Here is a 15,215-nt window from a genome sequence, read left to right as displayed (position 1 = left end):
AGACTGACTGTCTAGCTCTTTCTGTCTTTCTCTCCGTGTGTGTGTGTGTATATGTGTGTGTGTGTGTATATATATATATATATATATATATATATGCTAATATATAATCTAGTAAAGTGGTTGTGGAATTACATTTTTCCTGGAAGGAATGTATCTGATTTAATGACCAAATCGTTTTAAGGCAGCACAACAGAATCTCACAGCACAACTAAATCTATTTCTTCACACCGATCATGCATGTTTTACTCGAGCATTGAGTCATTAGCATGTTTATAATGGTTCTAATTTAGCACAACATTTTCTGAATTTTATCCTTGAGTCATTTACAAATTGTTCATATTGAATAAACAAAGGAAACAGATTGCATTTTATACTCAGTAATTTATCTGAAAGAAGAGGGGAGGGTTAATTGTTTTAAAGTTTTGGTCTGTTTGGGGAAGTAAGCCTGCTTTTTCATTGCTAGGCATAAATGCCATTTCTCATCTTTTCGGGGATGGCTGGGGGGCTCCGGAGGAGTAAAATGAAAAATTAGGACCAGGACAAGATTGGCCACTCCCAGAGGGGAGTGTGGAGCAAAAGGGGAGCTGGCACGAGATTATCCAAAACAGTTGGTGCATTCCTTAATGATCAAGTGCTTGAGAAGTCCAGCTCTTCCTGGCAGAGTCTCCGTGTTGATGTTTGTATCATTGCCCTGCTGTATGGGAAAGGCATGCTTTCTCTTGCTGCTTGACTAAAAATAGGTTGGAATATAGCATTGTATGAGATATTTTAAGATAGCAAAAACATTTAAGAGGTTAAAGGTTTGGCTTTTGGATCAAAAAAGTTCAGTGATCCAACTCGTGGTGTTCCTCGCAGACTGAATTTTATCTAGAGTTTGTCAGTGATTCGAACTCTTGGTTAGGCGAGTTATTTTTCGCAGTCTGAAAAACCCACTCTGCTGTCTTTTCTGTCCGCTTCCCAGCATGAAGAGCAGGCCTGAAAACAGCCTCTATTTATACTCCCTTGTTCAGATTTGGAAAAATCAGTTGTTTCACTGGTGAGAGGGAGAGAGAGAAGGAGAGCACAAACAGTCGTCAGGGAGTGTGCGTTGTACGTTATAGTGACTTCAAAATAAAACTGGCACATTTTAGTGTCTAATTATTTTTAGTGAGCATGGAGGGTTTTAATTAAAATTTAAGAGTGCTCTTCAAGCTCTCCAAGCTCCAATTTTATCCCACTGTATTCTAAAGCACTTATCACTGTGGAAAAATGTACAGTAACTGGCATGTGCAGTTCTGTTTCCTAATGAAAAATGTGGGATGGATGATCAGCAGGGATATAAATATATATATTGTCAGAATTACTTGTAAACCAAGGTCAAGGGTACTTTGGATGAGTTATCATTGTTCCTGGGTCCAGAAAAATTTATTGCATTTGAAATTTAGGATTCCTATGGTAAAAATAAAATGAATTGTTTTAATTTTTCTTAAAAGAGTTCATAAAGCAGTAGGAAATTCTGCATACAGGGGCAGCAGACATTGTTTTTCCTCACTAAACTATTTTAAAGATATTCTCTACATCATATTTCTAATGCTTGAGCATTTCTAACTTTAAATATCATTTTGAGGTAAAAAGAATAATAAGTGTTTGCTCACAAGTAAATTGTTTTAAAGTACAATATTTTTTTTCCATTATTTTTTTCAATTCACTCATATTTTAGTTTTAGTGATTTTTCAATTTACTTTCTTTGACCCATTTGAAATATTTTTATTTTGTACAGAATGTGAAACTGCTGCAACTTGGTTTAGCTAGAAATAATTTAAAATTATTTCTAAAGTATCATATAGATTAGGAAATACATATCTCACTCTGACTTCAAATTTCTCTTGTACTGTGAAATTAACTATTAGCATGATAAAGCACTCTTGACTTACCTGGCCTGAAATCTAGGTACTTACGAAGCAGAAACATAGCTTTCCAGTCCTTTATGCAGGATGTTTATTAAAAATTAATTCTGAATTGTCTTTCTTTTTTCCCTAGAAAAAGTTTCTTGAAAAACTTAAAGTTGCAAAGGAAAAGAAAAAAGTAAAAACTGTGCAACTCAGAATTAATTTATAATATATCAAAACCTTTTACATCCTTGATTACAATATAAGTGAGAACTGAGGTCTACTTCTTGATTTTTGATAGTCCTTTTTTAATCACATTATTTACAAAAATAAGACAGATTAATATAATAAAGTTCTGTGTTTCATTGACTGTTGGTTTATGGAGGCTAATTCTTTCAAAGTAAGAGGAATTTTGGTATTTCTCCCTTTTATACTGAAGTGTATGGCTTGCATTCGTTTTTAATATGTACACATTATGGTGACGTTTTTTATACTTTAATGTTGTGGTTCTTTTTCTGAATTTCCAGAAGGTATGTAGCTCTTCTCCTGTTCTTTAGCTGAAGACAACTCAGTTAAAATATAAAAATACAAATAAGTTAAACTCAGACAATAAAATATTGTATATTGTTTAATTATTTTGAGGACCTTGGCACCTCTATAACTATTAGTCGTTTTCAAGTCAATCATGTAAAACAAAATTATTGGTGTGAAATAATCCAAGAATACCTGAGTGGTGTTCAGTCCCTTTTCCCGTTAGAATCTTACCTGACTGCTGAGTTAAAGCCACTTTGCATGGTCCTCCCCTTTCTGAGGACGTAATACAGATTGGACGTCCTTACTGATTTTGACCTCGTTGTTTTTGTTAGCGTGTGATCAGCATGGGGCAAAGTCTGATCTGATCAATTGCCTCTGTAAAGCTGGTGTCCTGTTAATGTTGAAGGATGTGACACAAGGAGGATGAATACTTTTAATTTGCACCTTTACCTGGATATTATTTTGAGTGAGAAATCTGACAATGTAAAATTTAATTTATAACTTTATTACATGTTTCCTCATTTCAAGTCAGAAACCTCTTGGTGGTGGCAGTAGGGTCCTCTGACTGTGCAGTATTTGTTAGCAATCTGCATCTTCTGGTCTTTTCCCTTCTCACCTCACTTGCTTTCCATTGCAGTATGGAGTGAGCTTAGTACTTAGAGATTTGGCAGTCAGATAATGAGGTGAGAAAGCTGTGAGTTTTTCAAGAGACTTTCTCAGTGTTTTGAATCTTTGTGGGATCTCCGAACATTGAGATTAAATGTTGATAAGCTTGTATGTAGTGAGTTGTACTGTCCTGTATATTAAGACAATGTGTGATTGTTATTAAATATGTTCATGGGCTATAAATAGAGACATGTAAAGGCTGCTTTATTTTTTCCCCTCAGTTTCTTCTACTGAAATTGAACTCATATAGCTAGATTAACTCAGCATTATGGTGAGGATTAATTTTCTAATAGGAATGTGAAATGCTTTGAAGCTATTAACCATTTTATTAATGAATAGCTCTTAAGTAAAGCTGTGTCCCCATGGTTTGATTTATGTTTGAAGTGTGTGTTCCTGTTGTCCATATAGTTCTATTTTTCTCCCATGAAGTTTCAGCATTCTTTTCCTGGAGCTCTGAACGATTTCAGGCCTATTAATAGAAATGAGAGACATATTTTAGCTTGTTTTACATTTAGTGTATATCTAATCCTAGTTTATGAACTTGCTGTGAGTTTGTGATCATTCCTAGTAAGTTGTGCTTTTATCTCTGACCATTACAATATGCTCACAACTCAAATTTTAACCGAACAAGTTATGCGTTAAACATTTATAGCAGGGATGATTAGCAGTTTAGTACAATTTTATAGCATGTATAAAAGAGTAAAAAAAAAGTAACAAAATTAGGTAGGATAGGTAGTTGAAGACGTTTTGTTGATTATTCTTGTGCATGATCTGATGCTGTATCAATCTCTCTCAGAAACCCGATTTGAGAAAAAGTAATCTCTGAGACGCATGGCTTTGAAGTTTGGCATCATAACTCTCAAACTCAGTATCATCTTTTTTTTGGCTTTCGACCTTGTTTCTGAATTTAAAATAAAAGTAGCAAGAGATCATTCTGGAAATTAAATACAAACTGAACATACGCATATGCATGTAGGTCCCATTGGATGGTGACTCAGAATCCAATTTTAATCAGTGGTAGATCACTTGTTGAAGCGTAAGGGGCAGGGAGCTTTCACTTAACAGACTCAAGTTGACTTTTATTTAGAAAGAACTTTAGCTTCTCTGATAGCGAGCTACTATGGTTGTTCTTCATCAGGCTTTTCACGACACACTGATCTGGATTCCATCCATTCCTTGATTGATTGATCATGTCATGAACACATGTTAATTGTTTTCACCAATACTTTCTAACCATACAGCGGTCTTCTCATCTCTTATCCAGGACTCACTGTCTTTTTCTAAAGCTTATCTAGTTTCTAAAACCCTTTAGATCCGCCTTGACCTTACTGTCATTCTGAAAAAATTCAAGGAGGATTTAGAAGTTGTAGAAAAAAAGAAAAAAAGAAAGGTAAATGCTAAAGAGAAAGGTGCTGATATGGGAGAGGAAAGGCATTTGGATTTTCAGTAACTATTTTAAATATAATTTTAAAAAGAAGTTATCAGAATTTTGACATTTGAAATGTTAAAGTTTAATGGGAGTATGCTTTGCACTAAGGATTTAGTATTTAAATCTGCATTCCCTTTTGGAAACACGGCCTGTTAAGATTTGAGGCTTAAAAGATACATGTAAATAGTTGTAAGCAGTAGCTCCAGTTGCAAATCCATCTGAATAAAGAGAAAAAAAATAACTCATTGAGAAAATTTTGCTAATTATTACAATATTGTAAAGTTTAAATTTCTGTAACCTTTATGAATCTTTATAGAAATAAGTGTAATCACTCCCTATAATCTAGTATGATATTTACAAATGCAATAGGGCAAATAGTGTTTAAATAAGTGTTTTCTTGAAAAGAATAGGCATCTCTTTTTATAGAAAAGTATTAGCAATATTCATTATCTTGACTTTATTTTCTTTGCATTTTGCTCTATTAACAGAAGTTGCTGTACATTTATTTATTTTTTAAGGACAAATGATTCCAGGTTGATTGGTGTTTTCTCCCTTATTGAATTCTCATTCTTCCTTGAATAGCACATGCATTTTGCTTGGATTTAAATAGTAATCATCTGGATTAAAAGAAATATTATCTAAACTTAAACCTGTAGGAAAGAGCCCCTTTTTCTGTCATGTCAGTCTAAGAACTGATAAATGCTGACTGAATATTAATATAATTATAATACCAAGTTAAGATTATTGAGCATTATCTTTTTTCGTAGGAATAGATTAAATAATCTTGTGGTAAAAATAAATTTACCTTGTGGTATTTTATAATACAGTAATATAATTGTCTATATCCTGGGCTTAAAAAAAAACAACAAAAAATTGCTTTGATCATTTTTAAGTGAGAGAATTTCTACATAAACTGGCCTTCTGGATTTGAAATATTTTAATACTCATAAAATATATATGTAATGTTTTTAATACTTACTTTTTTTATTTTAACAGATTCCTCCTGCATGGAAAAACTACTTTCAAAAGATTGGAAGGAAAAAATGGAAAGACTAAATACCAGTGAACTTCTTGGAGAAATTAAAGGTACAATATACAAAACACCAAACATATCAATGTAGTGATGTTATGTTGTATAACAAAATATTTGCTGACTTTCTGTACCCTAACACTAAATTCTTACTTCTAATATTTGTTTACATGTGAGAGGGTAAATGTATAGTATGTCTCTGAAATTTTATTTTTTGTAATGTTTGCAGAATGAAATTTTTTGCCCTCTTTTTATTAGTCTGTAAACATATAACTTACAGGATGAACTGCTTCATTAGTTTACTTAACAAGAAACTATGAAGATGAAAAAAATGTTATATCAAAGATGAAGAACAAATTAAAGATAATTTTAGTTTTCCTCTTGAAATCATAATAATAGCTTAATTTATGAATCCAAATCTTTGATTTGAATTTCTTCTGATCAAAAAGGGTTAACTGTAGCACCTATAAAAAAAGAGTTTATGGAATGTGCTGTGCATAATGGTTGATGAGTGTGTTCTGAGACCTGATGATCTTGTTGAAATCCTGGCTCTGTCACTTACTAGATGAGTGACTTTGGGCAAGTCACTGATCTTTTTTGTTTTGAATTCCTTGAATCTAAAATGGGGATAATAACAGTACCTACCATACAGGCTCATTAAGAGAATTAATACATGTCAGGCTTTTAGAGTAGCTCCTGACACTTAAAGCTATCATGAGGGAAAGTTTTGGTCGGTGTTGTTATTAACATGCCTATAGGATCATAGGTTGATTAATCTTAAACAGATTTCACAGGATTTAAAATTTCAGCACCTATTATCCCGATGGGGATGAACATCCTTATTTTTGAAGATATGTGATTGATGCTACTATTCTGAAACATGGCAAGAGGACAATCCCAATACATTACAGAATTAAGTTACCCTGTCAGTCAAGAAGTTATACTTCTTGCTTAACTCTCTCTTGTTGATTCCTTAATGGAGATGAAGTACAGTACTGTATTACTAGTGTTTGGTATCATAAATAGAATGCATGGTCATTAATTCATTCTAGCATTAATTCTATCGCTTACAGACAATCATCACTCAAGACTCGTACTAACAATTTGGGGACTTAGTTACATTAGTTTTCTATATTTATCAAACAACTTCAGGTGAATTTTCCTATTGGTCATAGATAATATCTCACTTAAGATGAACATTTGGCAATAACTATCTTGTGAAAATGCTATTTTGAATGTTTTATTAAACAATTGCCTAATGTTCAGGCATGTTATGTTCAACTCAAATGGAGAGTAAAGGAAGTCATCTCTTTCCCAAAGAATAATTAATAACTCATTCCATTGAATAATACAGTATTAAAACCAAGTGGATATGATTTTGGATTTCACTGCTTCTGTTCTGTACTCATGAAGGCCATTTGCTATTTCCGAAGATAAAAAAAAGCTCTCAACTTATAACTGATGGGTAGAAAGAAAGTCATTAGTGGCATATTCTTTATCCAGCTGCAATAACATGGTGTGTGCTACTTTGCACAGCATTCTGTGTTTTCTTCCCTTTCCAAAGTCATTGGTTTTATAACAGTGAGAACAGAAATGGTTTATGCAAAGGAAAGCTTCTGCCCATATGAATGATGGGGGTCTTGCTTTCTCTTAGTAATGCAGAACTAACATTTTATTGTTATGATTCAGCATTAAGTTTTTAAGCATTGGGTTATCTTCTCTCCCCTGCCCCCACTTTCCATCTTACTTTACTTTTAATTCTAATTATGAATTTAAAATGTAAACACTGTACTAGTTTCAAACAGTCAAAATGCGTAAATCTGGAAAGTGAAGCACATGCAAAATTAGGCCTTTCAAATTCTTTAACTTTTTTTTTCCTGAGTTCTGTATATGATATATGAACTGTCTTTTATGTACTACTCTTAGCTTTATAGGCGTAGAAGGTAAGATTCTTATTACATTTTTCATTTTGATTCACTCTACATAATTATCTCATCTGATATCCTAATATTTTGTCACCATAAACATTATACAGAAAAATATTATGATAAATAATAGAAATGAAAAAAAGTTGTATTTATAGTTTGATTCAACCACTGCTAAAACTCAGTGTATACTTTTAGTCTAGGTGAGGTCAGGCTAGTTATTATCCACCTAAATTAGTTATAATTATTCTGAAATTTTAAAGTGATCTAAATACTGTCTCCAAAAACTACATACTATCATGGTTTATCAATATTCAATATTACATCTCAGGCATTGCGTATTTTTAAGACCTCTTGTTATTTTTCCCTCATTACAAAATTTATACATATTTATTATAAAAAGTATTAAAAAACACACAAAAAATTAAAATTGTCTTTTAATTTTACCTATATTGTATACCCTTTCCATTTTAATTTATGCATATACATGTTATTTTTTTTCTTAAAATTAGAATCATCCTTTTACTATTCTTTTGTAATCTATTTTTACCACTTAAAGATCTATTGTGAATTTCACTGTGATTAGGTCATCTTCTCAGATATTTTTATTTGCAGAAAATATTGCATAAAGTGAGGCTCTCATAATTAACTGAGTCTTTTATTCAGTGTTTCAGTTGCTTTTATTATTTGTCATTATAAAGAAAACCTTGAGCATGGATAACTTTTTAATACTTTTCAATATTAACTAGTGGTTATTTCCTTGGAATATATTCCTAAAAAGTGAAACTTCTGGGTTAAAGAATGTGTTCTTTCTTAAAAGGCTTTTGATTCATGTTGCCACATTGCCCTTCAGAAAGTGTATACTGTTCTGTGCTCTCTCTAGTAGTATCTGCAAGTATTCTCTTGCCCTAAATAACAAGTATTGTTAATTTAAAAGTTTCTATCCAGTTTGATAGGGGGAAATAGCACATTGTTGCTGATTTAGTTTGAATTTCTTAGATTATTTTTGAGAATGAAGAGTTTTACAAAAATTTATTTATCTTAAAGATCTCTTACTTTCGGATTTGCCTATTTATGTTGTGTGCCCATTTTTCCTTCAATGGATTTGTCTAGTTCTTGTGGTTTTGTAAGACGCTTAATGTATGTTTTAATGGTATTAGCCTTTATCTATCATATGTTACATATTGTCGTTTTCTTTACGCTATGGTTTATTGTCAAATCTTCCCCTCCCTTTTTCAATGCCCTTTTTCTATTGGGGGTTTGTTTAGAAAGACTTCCCCACTCTGAAATTAGATAATAGTCTATATATTTTCTTCCAATTTTTGACTGTATTTTTATACATTTAATTCTTTAATTCCTCTTGAATGTATTTTGAGGTATAATTTCATCCAGAGATACAACTTAATTTTTTGGTCAAGCCTTTAAACTAATATTTCTGTCATTTGTTAAATAATCCATCTTATCACTTCTGACTTGAAATAACATATTTTATGACACACTAATTGAATATTTGGAATCATTTCTCAGTTTTTGGTTCTATTCCCATTGATCTTTCTATTTAAACTTTTATTAGTTTTGTGCTATATTAATGACTAACTTTACAATATCTTTGAAATGTGAGCATTACAAGACCACATTCATAATTTTTCTTTAAGATGTTTGCATACTTCTCTAAAGTTTATTTTAGATTTATAATTATAAATTGTTAACTGAAATTCCAAAGTGATGTTTTAAAAGATTGTATTACCTTTATATAAAATTATGGGGTAAATGAATATCTTTATAGTATTGAATCTTTCCATTCAAAATCATTTATTGAATTCTTTTACATCCCTCAAAATTTTTTTGTTTTTCAAATATGGGTTCTGTGCATTTTCTTTGATGCTTTCTTTATAATATTTAATATTCTTGCTTACTCTTATGAATGAGATATTCTGCATTCTTATTTTTGTTATTATATTTAGGGATGACAATAAATTTTGCTGGTTTGTTTTATAACTCCCCTCGTTATCAAACTTATTAGCTCTGATCATATTTCAGCTGATATGTTTTGTTTTATATATCCCTTTTCTTTTCACCTCTTCTTTTATTACACTGCCTAGTATGTCAAGAATAATATTAAGTAATATAGGAGATGGCAGGTATTTAGTGTAGTTTTTAATTTATAGAATTGTTTTTAATATTTCACCAGTATGTATTATGTTGACTATTGATTTAAGATACTCTTTATTGTTAAAAAAATTCTAGTCATAGTTTATTAGGAGTTGAGAAATTACATTTTATTTTATGGTATATCTTATTGGTTTTTGTTCTTCAAATTTATTAATGACATAAACCCTGATTAGTCATGGTGTAGTCTTGTTTTAATGTACTGCATAATTTTATTTGCTCATATTACAGTTGTTATTTTTGCATCTGTAATCATAAATGAGATTAGTTTGTATTTTTCTTTATTTGTACTATCTTTGTTAATTTTTAGTACTAGCGTTCATAGTTGAATTGAAAGCTTTTACTTCTTTTCTAGGCTATGTTAAATGTTGAGTACATAACATACAAATTAATTATTCCTTCAAATTTTGAAAGAGTATGCTCATAAAACATTTAGGCCTAGAGTTTTCTTTGGGAATTTTTTTTCTTTGTTTTTCACATTTTTTTACTTCTCTCTAAGTCAGTTTTGCCAGAAAATAAATTTCCTAGAAAATTACATATTTCATTAAGATTTTCAAATATATTAGTTTTGACTTAAAATGCAGTATCACTTATTTTGAGTTTTGTATTTATTTGCTGTTCTGTATTCCATTTTAAATTGTGCATATTTGTGTTCTCTCCCTTTTGTCCCTCAATTTTACTTGCCAGTGGTTTTTCTACTTATCTCTCCCCTCCCCACTCTCTGGTAAGGATCCACCTTTTAGATTTATTTGCTGCTTTTCAGTATGCCAGTTACTTCATGTTGATTTTACCTTTATTATTTCTCCCTTGTTTTCCTTGTACTTTTGTTTGTTTTCTGATACCCTGTAACTTGCTAAATTGACTTCTTCATTTTAAACATTCTGTATTTAATAACAAAGGCACTTTTGGCCATGGATATGTTTGTAGAAATAGCTTTATGCATCCCATAAATTTGACCTTTTAGAATTCTCATAATCATTATCTTCTATGTAATCAATATTTATATTATATTCTAACTGATCTTATGTTTATATATCATTCTTAACTTTACATCTCCTTTTGGATTCAAGAGTGCAATTAAGTTGAAGAGAGAAAATATAGCCTCTATCACTACCATTAGAAAATTCCATGTGATGTGTTAGGTACTAGAGGGAGAATTAAAGTGTGGGCAGTAGAATTGATAAAAGCAGTATTGAAAATGAATCTTTAATAAAATGAGCCTACTATTACCACATATTAAAAAACAATACATTAATCATCTCCTTTTTAGATTTTACTTAAAAGAACAACGGTGCTTTCAAATAAAAGTCTTATCTAAATGAAGTAAAGCAGGATTTTTGAAACCCTTCAATAGGAATTGGAATATTGCTAAAGTTTGAGGAACAATCATAGATTTTCAATGGGTTTGTATCTGAGTGTTGTCTAATATTTTTTAGAGAAAAATCCCATCCCTAACCCCCACCATGTTTCCATAGGTAGTCTCCTTTCCAGTAGCAGCATTAATTGAGTCTAGAGAGCTGCGAATGACATAAATTTAATAGCAGTAATCTCAAGGCAGTGTTCAAACCAGGTTAATATTATTACAAGTATTGCTAAATAACTTTATTATTAAGAACTTAAATGAAATATAGCATAAAATGGTTACTTCTGAAGTATTGTGTTCTAATTGGGGTACCATATATTTAAGTGATCTGTTGTCAAATTAGATTTTATAAAAAATGGCTAGAGTCCTGAAGATGTAATAAGAATAGTAATTAAAGACCTAGGGAAGTTTGGCGTAATACATGTTAGCTATTTGGAGTTTTGTAGGATAGAAGAGGATAAGATTTGTTTTTTGTCATTTTAGGGAGTTAAGGTAATAGGGAAATTGTTCTCAATATACAAAATAACTTAGAAATAGTTAATGGCTATGTGATATTGATATAGTTGGAAGAGAGAGTGCCTCAAATATAGTAAGTTCCAATAAATATTTGTTGAATGAATGGATACACTAATAAAATAACACCAGGGGAAATTTGATTGTGGAAAATTTTAAACAGGGATGTTGTAGAGGGTCTTTGTACTGTGGTGGGACCTTATATTCATGACTTATCCTAAGTTTCTTTCAAAATTAATAATAGAGTTTATTATGTTTTCTTAATTATAAGACTGATCTTCAAAATAATATCTATTTCCTGTCAATGAGTAATATAGCAAGCACTTTTTAAAGATGTTTTATTGTTTACAAAGGAAACAAAGTACTAAAATATCTATATTATTTTGTTTGATCCTTATAACAACCCAATTAGGAAAATGTTATATTAATTTTACACATGAGTAAAAGGAGACTGAGAGAAATTAACTGGCATGTTTGGTTCACTTAGAAAGTTGTGGAGGTAGGATTTGAATCCTGGTCTCTAAAGCCTCTGTTAATACAATACAGAGCAGTTTTCAAATTCTTTGGTCTTACAATTTTGAAGCGGGGACTAGGGGATGGTAGGCTCTGGGCTTTTCCTTCCACCCATTACACACAAACACCCAAAATAGTTCCACTTTTACCCTTTTCTATATAAGTGAGGCAGTATAGCAAAGCAGGAGTGGGTATAGGTAATGCAGTTTCTCTCTATAATAGTATTTATCTTGATCTATATGTGAATGGGAGGCGGGGTAGAGAATCATGTGGTAGAAAGATACAAGGTCAAACCGAAGTGCTGGTAGGGTCCATAACCCATTTGTTTACTTGAGTTGTACCAAAGGAGTGAGAATGCCAGGATCGTTATGATTATGGAATATTTCTAAATTCAATGGTGACATATAAATGGTGTATAGAGCGTTGAGACTCATCCTGTGTCTCCATGGATGGGTCCAGCCTTCTGTGGTTTATAGAAGAGAATCTTAGCCAGCCTCCCTTTTTTGCACACATGCCCCCAATGCTGTGGCTGGCATCTCCTCCTCCGTGTGAAGGCGCCTCCCTGGGCAGTGTGCCAGAGAAACAGTAATGGTGGTTGTTTGAGTTTGCACAAACTGTTTGTGCTCATGTTTGTCAAACACACAGATGACAAGAAAGACAAAAAAAATAATTATGTGATATGAACCAAATAAGGAAAATAGTGTTTTCCTTCCTTGGTCATTTATGATTAATCATCTCAATATTTACATTTAGTGATTAAGGTAGATGTGCTGTAGGTATATTTTCCTGCAGCCTAGAAAAACAACAGTCTGATAGGGAAAAAGTGATTACACAAATGCTTTTAAATGGAAAATTGTACAAATGATTCCCAATGTTTTTCAAAGCCATCTTTGAAACACAGTTCCTTACTATGTTTATTCACTTAATATATCTGAGAGTTTTGTTTTGGAGCCTAAATGTTTGTCATACTTTACTATTAAAGACTTTAAGGGTTACTATCCCTGATACTACATTAGTGTTGTTACTAAGAGACTTAAAATTAGGAACTGTGTTGCATTAAACAGTACAAACATATTAACAGTTGTGCTTGACACAAATACTGAATCAAAAATGTGAACTTATTATAATATTGCTACTGTGCCACTGAAAACCTGGGTTCGTGTTTAGTTTTGATTGCAAATGTAAATCTTTGGATGAGAGCACAGGACACAAAAGTCATCATTTTTTTCAGGGCATGTTAGACTTTTGAAGATCAAATAGTACAGGTTATTCGTGAAGTAAGTTAAGCAGTGCTGTTGTCACCAAAGGGTCAGAATAAATGTAACATCATTCCCATATAATCAGTGTTCCACGTCACAAGTTACTATCTTAAATGCCAATTCTCTCTCCTAGTTTATTCACTTTTATGGTAATGGCCTTAAACTGTATTTAAGTACTCTGATTGCTTAATCCATACATTGCCCTATCTATAGAATACTTTGTTTTTTAGGAATAGTAAATCATAATTCTGGTATTTTCTATTGGAGGCAATCACAGAAGGACTAGAGTGATTTTCCAAGAGCTATGACTGTACACTTTACATATTCATTTATAAATGAGTTTTTCATGAATTTCCATTTAAAAATTTACAGCAATTTGTTCATCTGAGAGAACTTTAAAAAAATCTGGAAATGTTTAGAAGCAAATCATCTGCCACTTTTCAACTCCAATAAAATCAGCAGCGTTCACATACCTAGTGATTCTTTCTGTCTCATTAAGAAAATGAAACAGTAATCTATCAATGTTTAGATTTCATGTGTTTTGAAATTTTAAATTGTTATTTCTAAGACAAATGCTGTATTGCTGTAGACCAGCTTGTGAAAGAGAATGGGAGTACATACATTATTTTTTTACTTTACTGTTTGTATGAAATAATGTAGTACAGTGCCACTATTTTTCTGTATAAATCTGTGTAATTGTAGAAATTCAGAGTAATACCTAGAATCATATAATCTCAAAAAAATTAGAACTGAAGGAGCTTTGCATATTTTGTAATACAACTTCTTATATTCTGTATAGAGACTCCACTACCCAGAAAAGTTACTGCTGCTCCAAATCACATAATAAATGACTAAGGTGGAAACAATATTCCCCCCAAATAGCATGTTTAGCCCATTTCATACAGTCTTTTGGTCATCTCGTAATCAATAGTGAGTAATTATTGCAAAACCCATGAACTGTTTTTGCTAACAATAAATGCACACTGCAACCAGTTTTATAAGTATATATGCATTATAACACAGCAACACCCATAGTTTTTTTTAATTATACCACTTTGCATGAATGTAGACATTTCAAAGCTCTCCATGGTACTCTCCATTATAAACATCTTTTACTTCTTTTGAAGTCTGTATGATATACATACAAGCAATTACCCCCCCGCCCCCCCAACTTGGGTTGGAGACACAAGGTCTTCTTAATTAAAATTCAAACAAAAGCTACCAGCAAAAATTACTAGTATATGATTAAGGTCTAAAGTATTATGATACATTAGAATCACTGTTAACTGTTGGGATTAAAAGAAATCGATATGTTGGGGAAAAGATCAGTTGGATTTAATTAGTGAAATCAATGTTTATGTAAAAGGAAATACTGACTTTTAATAACAGGTTCTGGTTATAAATATAGTGCTGGCTAAAATTGTTCTTTGTTATTATTACATTGACTACATAATCATATTTTAAAGTCGTTGAATAAGAATCTGAAACTTCTTTCTTAATAGTTAATTATTATAATTAAAACCATAAAACTTGACTTTAAAATCAATAATTTCAATTATAAAATGTTCTTAAATGTAAAAATAGTCATGAGTTTTGAAATATTCCTATTGATTCCATTTTAAAAAGGCTAATTTTAGCAATAGTTACAACTTAGAGTGGGAAAAGAGGTAAAATTGGTTAGAAGTAAAAACGATCCAAAGTATTCTTACACAATTGTGATTACATTAAATATGTATTAGTCTATTTGGTGACATATCGAAATAAAAGAGAATACATCTTGATATAATTCAAAAACAAGACATTTCACTTTTTTCTTGCTGATTGCTATAATGAAAATAAACATTATAACCAGCATGGAGAAAAAAAAAAACTATTACTAATTACAGCCTAGATTTTAAGTAAAATGAAGGTCATTAGCAATTTCCTGGAAGCCATTCAGATTGCTT

At 31.4% G+C, this 15,215-nt stretch overlaps 1 protein-coding gene across 28 annotated transcripts in view; it reads left to right on the top strand.

Moving 5' to 3' along the window:
* SOX6 (SRY-box transcription factor 6) overlaps positions 1–15,215 on the top strand; it is a 595,594-nt gene that overhangs the window by 345,859 nt on the left and 234,520 nt on the right. For all 28 annotated transcript variants that reach the window (XM_074336055.1, XM_074336057.1, XM_074336052.1 and 25 more), the window contains one exon: positions 5,494–5,583. In XM_074336055.1, coding sequence (XP_074192156.1) covers positions 5,494–5,583 — 90 coding nt within the window. The remainder of the gene's footprint in view (positions 1–5,493; positions 5,584–15,215) is intronic.

Source organism: Rhinolophus sinicus, linkage group LG06, assembly GCF_036562045.2.
Source record: "Rhinolophus sinicus isolate RSC01 linkage group LG06, ASM3656204v1, whole genome shotgun sequence".
Taxonomy (NCBI): Eukaryota; Metazoa; Chordata; class Mammalia; order Chiroptera; family Rhinolophidae; genus Rhinolophus; species Rhinolophus sinicus.
The sequence above is the reverse complement of the archived record's forward strand: the minus strand, read 5'-3'. Positions and strand labels throughout refer to the sequence as shown.